This window comes from Gasterosteus aculeatus, chromosome 18, assembly GCF_964276395.1.
Source record: "Gasterosteus aculeatus chromosome 18, fGasAcu3.hap1.1, whole genome shotgun sequence".
Lineage (NCBI taxonomy): Eukaryota > Metazoa > Chordata > Actinopteri > Perciformes > Gasterosteidae > Gasterosteus > Gasterosteus aculeatus.
This window is the reverse complement of record NC_135706.1, coordinates 3,205,833-3,220,135: the sequence shown is the minus strand read 5'-3', so window position 1 is coordinate 3,220,135 and position 14,303 is coordinate 3,205,833. Positions and strand designations below refer to the sequence as shown.

At 43.6% G+C, this 14,303-nt stretch overlaps 1 protein-coding gene across 6 annotated transcripts in view; it reads left to right on the top strand.

Moving 5' to 3' along the window:
- igf2r (insulin-like growth factor 2 receptor) overlaps positions 1-14,303 on the top strand; it is a 33,952-nt gene that overhangs the window by 6,133 nt on the left and 13,516 nt on the right. For 2 of the 6 annotated variants that reach the window (XM_078093970.1, XM_040160184.2), the window contains exons 4-29: positions 2,109-2,207; positions 2,822-2,954; positions 3,400-3,511; positions 3,630-3,738; positions 4,234-4,393; positions 5,964-6,153; positions 6,303-6,406; positions 6,919-7,083; positions 7,204-7,347; positions 7,484-7,633; positions 7,712-7,849; positions 8,131-8,284; positions 8,556-8,724; positions 8,864-8,979; positions 9,434-9,593; positions 9,731-9,898; positions 10,000-10,101; positions 10,215-10,316; positions 10,914-11,076; positions 11,757-11,933; positions 12,036-12,182; positions 12,582-12,760; positions 13,065-13,152; positions 13,267-13,476; positions 13,575-13,705; positions 14,076-14,179. In XM_078093970.1, the coding sequence (XP_077950096.1) occupies positions 2,109-2,207; positions 2,822-2,954; positions 3,400-3,511; positions 3,630-3,738; positions 4,234-4,393; positions 5,964-6,153; positions 6,303-6,406; positions 6,919-7,083; positions 7,204-7,347; positions 7,484-7,633; positions 7,712-7,849; positions 8,131-8,284; positions 8,556-8,724; positions 8,864-8,979; positions 9,434-9,593; positions 9,731-9,898; positions 10,000-10,101; positions 10,215-10,316; positions 10,914-11,076; positions 11,757-11,933; positions 12,036-12,182; positions 12,582-12,760; positions 13,065-13,152; positions 13,267-13,476; positions 13,575-13,705; positions 14,076-14,179 (3,674 nt within the window). Of the gene's footprint in view, positions 1-2,108; positions 2,208-2,821; positions 2,955-3,399; positions 3,512-3,629; positions 3,739-4,233; positions 4,394-5,963; positions 6,154-6,302; positions 6,407-6,918; positions 7,084-7,203; positions 7,348-7,483; positions 7,634-7,711; positions 7,850-8,130; positions 8,285-8,552; positions 8,725-8,863; positions 8,980-9,433; positions 9,594-9,730; positions 9,899-9,999; positions 10,102-10,214; positions 10,317-10,913; positions 11,077-11,756; positions 11,934-12,035; positions 12,183-12,581; positions 12,761-13,064; positions 13,153-13,266; positions 13,477-13,574; positions 13,706-14,075; positions 14,180-14,303 lie in introns of all 6 variants that reach the window. The other 4 variants (XM_078093967.1, XM_078093966.1, XM_078093969.1 and 1 more) reach the window with 3 other exon arrangements.

Sequence of the window (14,303 nt, the reverse complement as noted above, 5' to 3'; positions counted from 1 at the left end):
GAACTTTATATTGGGAATCCAAGTGGTTTAAGCTCTCGCATTAAAACGTTGATGTTATGACATAATCAAAACTTGTAGACTGGCTCCGTATGCATTAATATAAAATACAAGTTTGGACATGTGGAACTTTGAGAGGACAGACTAGTGGGAGAGATTTATCAGTGGGTCTGTGTCTTAGTTTGTTACAGGATGATCAGCATAATCCAAATTGACCTGATCAGACATCAGGATCAGTAGTCAGGATTCATCAATAGACATTTTTGCTGTTTTGAGTTCGCTCAGTGTGTTTACATGATGGTATAATGATGGAATCTTTGCTTAGTCGGACTATGCTATCTTTCGGGGGGAGGTGCTATTATCCCAATATACATGGCAGTGAATATATCAAATCATTGGCCGAAAGCACGTCATATCCGATACGATAGGTGGCGCTGTTTTCATTACAACTAGTTGTGATACAGCCATTTCCCCTTGACCTCTTCACCACTACCAACAACAACTACCAACAACAACATTACGCGAAAGACGGCGAACGGTGAGCAAGGTGAAGCTACATCCCTCTACTATGTTTGCATGATGTTAATAGGAGCACAGCGAATGCGAATGGCGCTATTGGCTGATTTGATAACGGAGAGAAGACGCCGTCGGGATCTCAAGCATGCGCAAAGACGCAAAGTCCAGTTCCTTATCCGGTTTACCGTTACATGCCGCAATAGTCCAACTATCAACTGGATCGGATGGAGTTATCCAGGGGTGTTAGTCGGATCGTAGTCGGACCGCACGTAGTCTGACAAAAGGTGTTTACATGAAACGGATAATTCGATTTCAGTCCGACTGAGCCAGTTATTCAAATCCATGTAACCACATTCACATTTTATCAAGCTGAAAATAAAAAAAATCACAAAAGCTAAAATTACATTTATAAAAATATACCAGAAGCAAAGTCTGGTGCCACGAAAGGAAGATAAACTGTGAGGGGAAATCATGTGGGACATTCAGCTGTGACTGCAGAGTCGGTGTCTGCGGCTTCAGGGGGGGCGGAGAGGTGGGTTGACATCAACGCGCGGCGCTTCCTGCCTCGAGCACCACAGAGCCGCAGCAGCAGCAGCAGCAGCAGCAGCGGAAGAAGGCCGACTACAGTACATTTCCTGATCACAAACTGTGAAGTGGAGGAATGAAAGTAGCTTATTATGAAACATTTTACATTTTATGTCATCTAATGCTGAAAAGAAGAAGTCATCCGTTATCTGTGATAATAATCAGCCTCAGCAGTGGACAGCTTATGAATTTAGTTATTATCAATACACTTTTGATGGTATTCATTTTTTGCTACCAACAATTAAAAACCTTGTGTTTGGAAGTATTTATAAAATATATATAATTCTTGAATCGGGCTGGGTAGTGTTTCACTGGATGTGGCATTATTTATAGCTTTGGCTTTATTGTAGCAATGCACACATTTTGGGTCCAATTCATTTGATTGGTAATTGATAGTTAAACATTAGTAACAATGTTGATTAAGTAGTAATGTTGATATGTTTATTTGCCCACGGTTTTCCTCGGTGCCATTGTTACTGCAGTTGTTCATAACCAACCTTTGAGATCAGCGGAAAAGAGTAAAACCTTTTGGCCTAAATGTGTATCACATCACAAGAACAAACTGATTGGGGACTGACCGATACTACGGTCAAACACTGCAGGGGGGGTTAAAATCTAACCTTTATCCCTTTAGTTTGGGCAATGCTAAGCTGATTCAGGTAGCTCAAATCCAAATAACTAGTTTTGTTTAGAACTAGCAAGACGTTGACCTGCGGCCCTGTAAAAGGATGAGTTGCCGGTTCGACCCCAGAACAGAAGCTGTTCAATGTGGGCAGCAAAGATGAAAAACGCTCTTCTCTCTTCACAAGTGTTGCCCTTGAGCAAGCATTGAACCGTCAACTACTCCAGCAACACAAACCGCAGAATGCAATGTTCTCCTTCATTTAAACGGAATCCTCTCTCACGCCAAAACTTTCCTCTTGTCGCCCATGTGTTTAACGGCTGTTAGTCGCCATCATCCGCATTGAAACCATCCGTATTACTCATGCTGCTGTGTTGGTGTGCTGCAGGGGACCCCGGAGTTCGTCGCCGTGTCCCAGTGTGTGCATTACTTTGAGTGGAGGACCTACACCGCCTGCAAGAAAGACAAATTCAAGCCACACAAAGAGGTACGTGGTGGAACATCTGAGTGGCCGACAGGAAGGCTTTGACGTCGAGGTGTGATGTGCGAGGAACGATGAGCCTGACGGGTTTAAATAGAAATGAAAAGACCCCCCATCCTCCACACTGCTGTGAAAGGGGGGTTTTACAGCAGTGTGGAGGATGTCCGTCACGTCGTCACCATTAAGGCGTCATTGTGACTTTTAACGTGGGATAATTGAAAGAATGTGTGAAGTTAATTAAATAGGTTTTTAAGTAAAAACATAATGCTTGAAAGAGCAACCGACCCAAAAAACTATTATTATTATTATTATTATTACTATTATTGTTATTATTATTAAGAAACCCCAAACTTTAACTTAATGGAATAATTTGGAGGTCTATTTGACGCCTTTTTAGAAAACCTTAACATGACTTGTTTTACTCTTCAGTCACTACACGCATTGCATGCACAGCTTTATCATAGTGACTGACTTTCAACAATACTCTAGATAACATTGTGGACGTAACCGTGACGTCGTTTTAACATCTATGCAAAGCTCTCATGTGGCACTTCATATGTATTTTCACAAGAGTGTGTTCTGATTTTGATCGGTCAACAACGTCCACCATCAACCCTCAGGTCCCCTGCTATGTCTTTGACTCGGACTGGAAGAAGCACGACCTCAGCCCCCTGATCAAGGTGAACGATGGCTATCTGGTGGACGACGGTGACGACCGCATCAACTTCTACATCAACATCTGCCGCAGTCTAAGTCAGTACCCGAGGGAGGGCGGAGAGGCCGGTGGATGAATACGTGACTCTGTAGAAAGAAAGAGTCCCCATAGAGGGAGGAGAAGAAAGTGTGTCTTTCTGCACGTTACTCTTGATTTAGATTTGAAATAGGCCTTTTATTCTTAATAAAGGTGGCACAGAAACTAACTGAAGAGAAGAGCTGTTCAATCAATCCTTTAATCAGAGGATCGGCAGTCTGCGTAGTGATATATGTCCTTGAGAAAGACATGTAACCCCCTAAAAATTACTCCCATAGCTGTGACTACGGTGTACTGATGGGCAGGTGGCCCTTTGTGTGTTTTTTCCTGTCATCACTGTGAACAACATGTGATCATTGTAGTACTTTGAGGGTTTGGAAGAACTTTAAAAGCGCTATAGAATCACAGTCCGCCCATCTTCTCATACCCGGCCTCCTCCTGCCTCAGACGGACCAGACAAATCGTGTCCCGCGGGGTCTGCGGCCTGTCTGGTCACCAGTCATGGCTCTTACAACATGGGCTCTCCTACCACACAGCTGGAGCTGTCATCCAACGACCGGTATCTTCTTGATGAATTTAATTAAAGGCTCATGAAAAGCCAATATTTCTATTTTATTTCTTTTATTGTAATTGAATGAGCGCCTAATGTTGTTTCTTGTCTCGTCTCTCCTCCGAAGACTGAAGTTGCACTATGAAGTCGCTGCTGATTCACAATCTCCTGATATCTGCAATGGACACCAACCTGCCGTCACCCTCACTTTCATCTGTCCCTCCAGCAGACATTCAGTAGGTTACACACACTCACGATGCAGTACGCACATGGCAGACTTGTTCTGTTATAATCCGTTGCTCACACTTTTCCGTTGTATTTTTAAAACTAATTCCGAGAACCATTTTTTCTTCCTGATACCAATCCGAACACCTCTGTTTTTGTGGATACCGAGTACCAATCCCATACCCATACACATACCCTACAACACAGTATTCCATCCAATGTCTCATCCATATTAGTCGGCTGTATTTATCAAAGCTTCTCACCCAAAACAACATTTTATCAGATCGTACATTTGCTAAAGTTATAATTTATCTTCGCATAGTAGTCAACTGATTTGAAGCTTCAAACCATCATAATGGGACCTCCATTCTGTGAACTGTAGTCGTTCGCTCCGACAAAGTGACCTTGGATCGGTACACGGACTCACACGCCAGCGATTTAGTGATGCTGGTGTCGGTCCAACTCTGGAGCTGCTGCTCTACTAAAAGTGTCCTCGTGTTTCCCAGGGCAGCACTCCTAAGATGACAGCGGGGTCGAACTGTCGCTACGAGGTGGAGTGGGTGACGGAGTACGCATGTCACAGGGACTACCTGGAGAGCCACAGCTGCAAAATGACCAGCGACGAGAACGACATCGCCATAGACCTAACACCCCTCACCTTGAGCTGTAAGTGAACTGACATACAACCCACTAAAGGTTGTTTTGATTGACGTTCTTTTAGTCGTTTAGCACAAGGCTTCCAAAAAAATGCCTTTTTTGTTTGAACTTTTAACAAAACAAGTTCTACTATACACCTAAAATGACGCCAATGACTGCTTGTATAAGCGGTCATATTTGCGCATTTCTTCCGACAAAAGTTCTTAATTCTCTTTGTTTTAATAATGGCGGTATCGGGCTATGAAAGCGGAAATGTGAGACTCCGCAAAAGGTGTAGTTAGCGGACCAATCGCAGCCTGGTGCGCTGTGGGAGGCTTGCGTCGCTTTTGACGCAAGCCTAGAAAAATGTCTCGACACACGCAAGGACGCAAGGAGGTGTGAAAAGCGACGCAAGGGACACGCAAGGGGGGCTTGCGTCTGCGTCGCTTTTGAAAAGCATAAACTAGGCTTTAGACACGTCAATAACGAGTTGCTGTAGGTGGCTTGTTTTCTCTCTTTGTCCCCTCGGCCGCCGACCACCGCGGTTCTCCTGCGCAACCAGATATTCGAATATCTGGTTAGCGTCAATAACAGGACAAATTAATACAACGAGACAGAACTACTTGTATAGGTAATTTATTTAAGTTTAAACCGATTTAACAACATAATACCTGCACAAAAATAAGTAAATTAACTAACGGCCAAGACCGCAGATCTCTCGCTCGCTCGCACGCACTCTCTCTCTCTCTCTCTCTGCACAAAGCGGTTTAAATGAACGGCAACAATAAACAAATGCTGATCAAGAGTTTTGTGCAAGCAAAAGGTTGTGATTCTTTTCCCACATATGTCAGGCTTCATTCGGTGATTGAAACTGAAGGTTTTACAGTAGCGACATTGAACACTCCGACTGAGCTGTGCTGTAAACACTTTTCATTGGCACAAAACGGCAAATATTCAAACTAGTGCATGAAGCTGTTGACGCCTATCTGGTCTATTTTATTCATGCAATATAGTCAGTACAGGCGCGCGCCCATTCGCTAAGCAGAGTGTTACGCTGAACAACTATTTGAATATAGAATATTCGTTGACAGCCCTAGAAGGCGCTGATACACAAGTTTCCTCTTCAAACAACAAATAGAGATCATCTGTCTGAGAAATAACTGATAAATGGAAAAGCTTAAAGAATAAAGTTGAAGTATTATTCCCTATATCATGACATATTTTAGTTAGTTTTGCGGTAATGCATTGACTGAAAAAACCAAACATCAATGCCTCATAATAATGTTCTGGATTTGATTTTATGTGAAGGTATATTTGTGGGATTTTTAGGGTTATTTGTGTTTATTTTCTGAAACATAACCTAACATAACATAATAATATATATATATATATATATATAACCCAGAAAGATTGGCTCACAGTGATGCTGTTTTTATCCCATTCAGAAGGAGGAAGTACCAGTATGAGTCAACCGTACTGACCTTCTTGTTTATGTTTATTGTTTGAAAATGAAATAGATTTATTTCCCCTCCTTCCTGCATGTGGCTTCTTATGTTTAAATCCAGAAGCAGCTGATTTCAAATTGATTGTTTGTGTCTAGCTACAGACCAGCCGTACCACGCACACTCCGGGCCCACTGACGGGGATGAGAGCTACGTCTACTACCTGAACGTCTGTGGAAACATCCCCACTGAGGAATGTGGCGAACACCAGCTTGTGTCGTCCTGTCAGGTCAAGAAGTCCGGAGACGTGAAGAAGGTGGCAGGAAGATTTCAGAACCAGACATTACGGTAATGTGTGTGTGTGTGTGGGAGAGCTATGCATGTACGTATATTCTATATCTCCACCGACAAAGACAAACATATAACAGATTGACACTCGAATGCAGAACAGATCACTTCACACTTGAACAACGCCATAACTCTGTTTTTATCTGTAGTTATTCAGATGGAGATCTGACCCTGATCTACCCAGATGGGAGCAGATGCTCCTCCGGCTTCCTGAGAATGACCATAATCAACTTTGAATGCAACAAGAGTGCATGTAAGACACAAACGTGCCCTAAGAAGATTATTTGCTTGGACATTTATTCTTTTTTGCTGACATTAGCGCTACTGTATTTTTAAAACGTCATAATAGTCCAATGCTACTCGTAATGATTTGGCACCACCTTTTGGTGGTATGTAGAATTAGTGTTAACTTATTGGTACATTGCTTTCTTGAGTTGTTTATTTATCTATTTTTGGTTTTGTTCTATTATATATTATGTACATACAATTTATTCTGCACATGATGCATGATGAAATTAAGATAATTAAATTTCCTTTTTTCCTTTTTTTTTTTCTTTCAACATTCTACGTTCTGAGCTGTAGAAGCGATGCAGTTACAACTTCTAGTTTTCTCCGTGTCCACATTTTACACCATTAGCAAAACATATAGTGTATTTTTCTTATGTCAAAAATGTCCACACTTCCGAAATGTAAAAGCTCTACGATCTAGTCTGGTGATATCTGGTCAAGTCATCCTCAAACCACGGTGTGCATTACATTTGGCAGCCGACGGCGGGCGAGGGAATCCAGTCTTTGCAGGGGAGACAGACTGCACGTATTACTTTGACTGGGAGACGGCGTTCGCCTGCGTCAAGGAGAAGGAGGATCTACTGTGTCGGGTCAGAGACGACAACAAACACTACGACCTTTCACCCCTCACAAGATACCCTGGTGAGGAGGTGACTGGTGTTGGCCACGTCCACCCAATGAAGCACCTTTTCCCTTCTGTCTTTTGTGACCAAGCATGTGTCGCGGAAGTCTTCACCTTCCCGTGTGTCTCTGCTGCATCAGGGTCGGATGTCGGTGGAAACTGGGAGGTTGTCGACGCTAAATCTCCAAATCCAGACTTTCGTTTCTACCTGAACGCCTGTCACAAAGTCGTCCAGACGGGAGCAGCTGTCGGCTGCCCGGTGAATGCCTCCATCTGCGCCGTGGGTAAGAGTCCATACACGAGGGTGGAGGGATGTCCAGTAGACGTAAAGAACATTGAAAAATTGTCATTGATACTCGCAGCCCTTTTGGTTTATTGATCGTCCCTCTCTCTCTCCCGCTTTCCTGCGCTCTCCCTCAGATAAGGATAATGTGACGATCAGCTTGGGCAGCTTCCTCTCATCTCCCCAGAAGATAGGAGAAGACATCAGACTGGTGTATACCAATGGAAGCTTTTGTATCAATAAAAAGACGAGGATCCAAACTGTGCTGACCCTGAAGTGCAAACCCGGTAGGCTACACGGAGATGATATGATTAATATCTGGTGTGGTTGTGTTGCTGCCTCCTACACTGTTCTTCTTCTTGCAGGAAATCTGGAGAGCGCTCCGGTACTTCGTAGCGTTTCGTCTGACGGATGTGTGTACGAGCTGGAGTGGTACACCGCCGCCGCCTGCGTCCTCGCTAAGACTCAGGGGGACGATTGCAAAGTGGAAGACCCTCAGGCTGGTACGCACAAACGCGTGATGGCCTCTGAAACTGAAGTGATCAATATGTCACACAAGCGGATAAAAAGTCTGCTTGTAATTGTCTTTAAGATGGTTTATCACTTTCTAAGATTGCTACTATTATTTTTGCTCTCTAGATTAACCCGCTAACAGCTTGACAAAGTAGGATGAGCAGTTGCCCAGAGCGATTAGATTGCTACGCGATCACGGGACAAATAAAATAAAAAAAAGTCACAATGATTTTGTTCCAAATCTTGAGATCACATATGTGCGGCTCCACAGGGTTCTCGTTCGACCTCTCGCCTCTCTCTAAAGCCAACGGTGGCTTCTACAACCTGACCAGCGGCAACTACCACTACTACATCAACGTCTGTGGTCCCGTGAAAGCCGCTAGCTGTCCTGAAAAGGCCGGTACGTGCCAGGTCGATGAAAAAAGGTAAGAAGGAGAAGCCATTCAAGCACGAGCAAGCGTTACGTTCATCACAGACCATATAGTTAACGACCATCTTGGGGCTGGTGTAAGATGGGCTCTCGGGGGTTTTGTTAGTAGTCAGGACTGTAAAATGTAATGCCGAGTGCCCCGCCCCCACACCCCTTGTTTAATTGCACCAACGGGATTGGATCAATTTATGTTGATAGACATGTGATGTGATTACCCCCATATATATATTTTCTTCCGCCTCCTCCTTTTTTTTCTGCCACAGTAGGTCTTGGAGTCTCGGGGAGGCGAACTCCCGCCTGTCGTACTACGACGGCCTGATCCAGCTCACCTACAACAACGGCTCCAAGTACAACAACGATCGGCACACTCTCAGGTCCTCTGTCATCTCTTTCCTCTGTGACCCAGAAGCTGGAGCAGGATATCCCGAATTCCAGGTAAACTGTGTCTCTGCCTATTGCTAATGTATTTGCTACCATTGTTACGACTCATGTTTTCACGGTATTGCCTGTATTCAAGGTGTATTTCATATCACCAGTGTGACCTGTCATTTTAAGCTTAATTTTCTGAATCCAGGTGGAGGACAATTACACCTACAACTTTCGCTGGTACACATCCTACGCATGTCCTGAAAGGCCTCACGAGTGTTTGGTGACAGATCCCAAATCTCTTGAGCAGTACGACTTATCCAGGTACTGCATGTAGACATATTGTGTTAGTCCAAGGTGTTATTGTGGCAGTCACCAGACCCGTTCCCATACCTGTATTAGGGCTATTGGTAAAAAATCCAAGAATATACCCACAAATATATTTTTTAAAAACGCAGAAAATACTGCTAAGCTAGCAATGTGGTTGATTGATAAAAAAGACAAGTCAACATTTTCAGAGATTTTTTTGTCTTCCCCATAACTTTGTTTGTGTGTGTATTATATATATTTGTTGCAATTGTACCACTTGAATTGTGATTTATTGCCCGAGAGTATTACCCACCTCGATTACATAATGATTATCTTTCTAATCTTCAATGGCCCTAATACGCTGTTGTACATGACACACTCGTCCAAATATTGACTTAAAACCAAGATAAAAATGAACAAGGACGACACAGATTCAATCAGGCATTTTTTCACTTTCTTCTGCCTGCAGCTTGTCACGACCCACTTCCATTACCAACTGGCAGGCCATGGATTTGTCAGACACCTTGAACCTTAAGAAGTACTACATCAACATATGTCGGCCTATCAATCCGGTCCCAGGCTGCGACCGCCATGCGTCCGTCTGCCAGATGAAGTACACATCCGATCAGGTCTGTGACGTCCACAAACAGACTTTCTTTTTTTTAAATTATTTTTTTACATGAAGATATACAATTGCAACAACAAACAAAAATACCAATCCAATATTAGTTTGAATTGGTAGCCGTTTCCTCCGCTCTGTTCTCAGAAGGAGGTCGTATCAGTCAGTAACATGGGGATTTCCAAGCGAGGGCCAATCATCGAGGAGCAGGACCGGCTGCTGATGGCGTTCACAGACGGCTCTTCGTGCGAGTCAGACGGCCAGGAGCTCTCGTACACCACGCTCATCCACCTGGTCTGCTCCAGAGGAAGTGTGGTGAGTCGCCGCTGTTTGTTTGATGGAGCGCAGCGCGTCTTGTTAGCGTGCCTGGCGTGTGTCTTGAGATGTGAATCCCGTTTGTGATCCACGCCGCGCAGTCCATGGCCCCGAGGTTCCTGATGTACCAGAACTGTACCGCCAACTTCATGTGGGAGACCAGAGCAGCCTGCGCAATCAAAACAACAACAACCACCAACAATGTGAGTCGAGCTCCTTTACGGCGTTCTCCCGTCCCGCGCGCAATGATATTACAACTTTGAGGAAAGATGTGACGCTGTGAAAATGATATGAGTGACGTGTGTCTGTGTCTCAGAACTGTTCCGTGGTGGATCCCAACACTGGCTTTGAATTCAACCTTCAGCTTTTGGCTTCTAAGACTGGATACAAGACAAATGCCAACGGCAAAGACTTCCTGGTAAGATGGTAACAGTCTTGACACTTTGCCAACCATAAATAAGGCATCTCGCATGTGTTGTTTTAATATACCTGTGTGATTTTACTTAACGTGTGTGAGTTGCACAAAGCTTTTTGTACCACTCTGACATCGCCATGTTAGTCACACTCGCAATGGTATGGGATTTTAATTTGAGTTATTTTTACATTTTATTCATATTAATACCAAAAGAAAAGAAAAAAACGGTGCAACCAATAATTTTTACACTTCTTTGTTTAGTTTATGTAATGTTTTCACAATAGTAAACCATCTCTAATCAATAAGAAATCTAATATAAAGGAGAAAGCCTTTTCCTTGACAAACTACTTAAATGCTTAATTGATGTATTGGTCTACTCTTGAATTATACCTTGAAGTAAATTTAAAAAAAGTAAGTAAGTAAAAATACTGCATTAATTACCTGTATAACCTTGTCCCGTCAGGCAAACCGCTTCTTTTAAAGCTTCCTGGTCTTTTGCACGCCTACTCCAGGGTTTACCTTCTTCATGCAGTGTTTTGTACTGTGATGTAAGGACGGCGTTCAACAGAGGTTTAATCCTTCCCCCTCAACACCTTGTAGGTGAACATCTGCTCCGACGTGGCGGAATGTGGACCGGGCATGGCCGGCTGCGAGCTGGATGAGGGGCATCCGTCCAGCCCAGTGGGTGTGGAGAAGACCCTCCAGTACTCCACCGATGGCCTGCTCACCCTGACGTATAAGGGAACCCTGGACGAGCCCACAGGTATTTATATACTTAAAAAAAAATGTTTTAGATGGGAAGGGAGACCTGGCCAAGACAGGCAGCAACATAGAAACACATAGTTACAAACAGAAAACCTAAGATAATAAGACAAGTCAAAAGAAAGTAAAAGTTTAAGAGAAAGTGACGTTACGTGGGTTAATTTAAAAAAACAAAAAAACATTGACATTTTTGGGAACCTCCCTCTATTTCCTTAATTTTAGATTTAACAGCAGTAAGTGTTATCAATTCTTAAGTTTGAAATCTTTCTGCACCACAATCAGGGTGCAGAGCACATAAAAATCCCTTTTCCCATTTGCGTTCTGGTCTTTGGGACAAGGAGCATAAAGAGGTCTTGAGAACGCGAGGAGTGTTGTCCGATACGTTTACGCATGATGTAGACAGGCAAGTGGCTTGGAAGCAGACCACAGATTGCATAACTCGTGAGTCGGAGGTTTACAATTTGTAATGAGCCGCAGTGACTTATGGAAAGCTTTGTCCACCATACAGGACAGTTTGCAGAGGCAACACCTGAGGGTCCTTGTTTAAGCATTCAATGGTTCACTTCACTGTTTTGCAGTTGTGTTTATTTACAGCTGTGTGATTCTAAACATTTTACACACATAATTAATTTTCTTAACTCTGCGCTTTATTCCTCTTTTTAAATTTCCCTTCTGCATCAGCAACTCGGGACACCTTCACCATTCATTTTGTGTGTGATCCAACCGCTCACCCCGGCTCATTAAAACTGCTGCAAGAGGACCTGAGTTCTCTGCAGAGCCACGTGGTCCACAACGTCTTTTTTGAGTTCTCCACCGCTCTGGTCTGCGTCCCTGCTCCAGTTGACTGCCAGATCATTGGTACGGACGGACAAACAGAAAGAAACTCATTGTGATCGAAAACTAAAAGCTCTTTTCCGTTCTTTTTTTTTTTTTCTAAACGTATTTTTCTGATCTCACCAGATCTCCATGGTAACGAGTATGACCTGAGTCACCTGATGCGGGATAGAGACGACAGCCCCTGGATCGCCATAGATACAGACGCCGTGAAATCACAAAGCTTTTACATCAACGTTTGCAAACCTCTCCCTCCGTCGAGCGAATGTCCAGGTCAGTGTGCTCCTTGATGTTTACCGGCCTATTCGCTTACACAGACACACAGTGAACAAGAGATTTGAACTGACTTTGGCTTGATTTCGGATTAATTTGGTCTATGATGTGCAGCTCACGTACTGGACATTAAAATGTCTTCATCAGCTCTACTTTGTCTCTGTAATAAGCATTTGAAAAGCGTCCGAGACAGAGACCAACGATAAAGTGGAGAAAAGTCCGGAGGCGACCGCACAACTACAGCGCTTGAAAAAATGACACCATTTAAAAATAAAAATGTTTAAAATATTCCTACATGTTCCTACAATGTTCCTACATGAAACTACCGATTCCAATGTCCACTACAAGGTCCATTCTTGCACGCAGTTGGAGTTAATCACCTGCCTTTCTTCTCTACAGTGGGTCCTTTGGGTGCCTGTGGCATAATTGATGGGAAGAGTTCTAACCTCGGATACGTCCAGTCCAGGCCTCGGGTGGCGGAGGACGGCTCCATCAGCATCGTGTACCAGAACGGGGACCAGTGCGGCTCTACGTCCCGCTACTCGACGCGCATCATCTTCCTGTGCGATGAGAACCCGGTGAGTGTTAGATAGCCGCGGGTCGAACATGTAAAATGTGTATATGCTTTTTAAGAGGGATTGAATAAGTAACACCCAAGTAATCGAAGAAAAAAAAAAAAGGAACCAGAAATGCATTCTGGTCTTGTGTCGATAGTAGAATTGGTCTACTGCTTTTTGTAGGTAATTTTAGTGTTTATTTATGTTAATCTTGGTGCAAAAAAGGATGTCTGTTACATTTTCTCTTGACTTAACTTTTTGGACATTCTATGAAAACAACCCAATGGACTAAAGATATATATATTTTTTTTAATTTATTTTGCAGGGCTCCCCCATGTTTGATCGTAAAGATGGTTGTGAATATGTCTTCATCTGGAGGACATCCGAGGCCTGCCCCATCAGGAAGTCTCAAGGTAAGTGATAAAAACTGCCATTTAAATGTTGACCACTAATATTAATTAAACGCTGACCAAGGGGAAACCAGAGTATGTGCCTCCATGGTCAACCGTCAAAACGTGTCCTCCCAGGTGATGACTGCCGGGTTCGTGACCCCAAGAGCGGCTACGAGTTCAACCTGAGCTCTCTGAAGGGCCAAGATCATTCCGTAACCAGCAATAATTATGTCTACCACCTGTCGATCTGCGAGGGACTCCATAAAGGCATCTGCACCCACAAAGAAACAGCCCCCGATGCGGTTTCCTCCTGCCAAGTGGAAGGGAAAACCCACAAGATCGCAGGTATGGCGAATAAAAAGAGCTCAGCTTGAACATCCTTGATATTTAACGTGGTGTTTGAATGTATCAATGCGTGTCATTATTATTGTGTGTGTGCACAGGAGTGGCATCCCAGGTGCTGAGCTATGTGGGAGACCAGCTCATCCTGAACTACACGAATGGAGAAGTCTGTCATAAGATATACAACAGATCCACAGAGATCTACTTCTCCTGCCACCCGGACAGGCACCCTGTGAGTTTCACACATCAACCCGAAAGACAGAAAACCAGCCGATCCTACAGACGTTATTTTAATGGACTGTTAAAAAATAAATTAGATTACAAGTTCCTGTAGATTTCTTCTTTGTACCGAGTGTAAAGAGTCAAGGCCTTTTACGCATTGGGAGAGTGAGGAATTAAAGGCACAAAAATGCCTGAATTCTCTCCCGTGCAAATATGTATTATGAAAGGTAAGAACCAAAGGAGTCCCTTTAAGTTATTTCTTTTATATAATTTTATGTGTGTGTATGTTTTCTCATTTAACGCGTCTCAACTCAAAGCATAGACATGCATCGCAGCTTTGTAGCCGTTGTAACCGATCATGTGTTGATTCCCTCGTTAAGGGGAAACCAGAGTTCATCAAGGAGACTCCGGACTGCACGTACCTGTTCAGCTGGCCCACCGCTCTGGCCTGCGTCCCCGTCAAGACCACCAGCTGCTCCTACAAGTAACCATCCTCCCCACATGTCATCCTCCTGCCTCCTTTAGTTTTTCTTCTCCCCTTGAGGGTGTTGGTCATTCATAGAACCTGTGTCCTTTTTAAATGGGCTTCAGCTTAACCAAATAGTTCA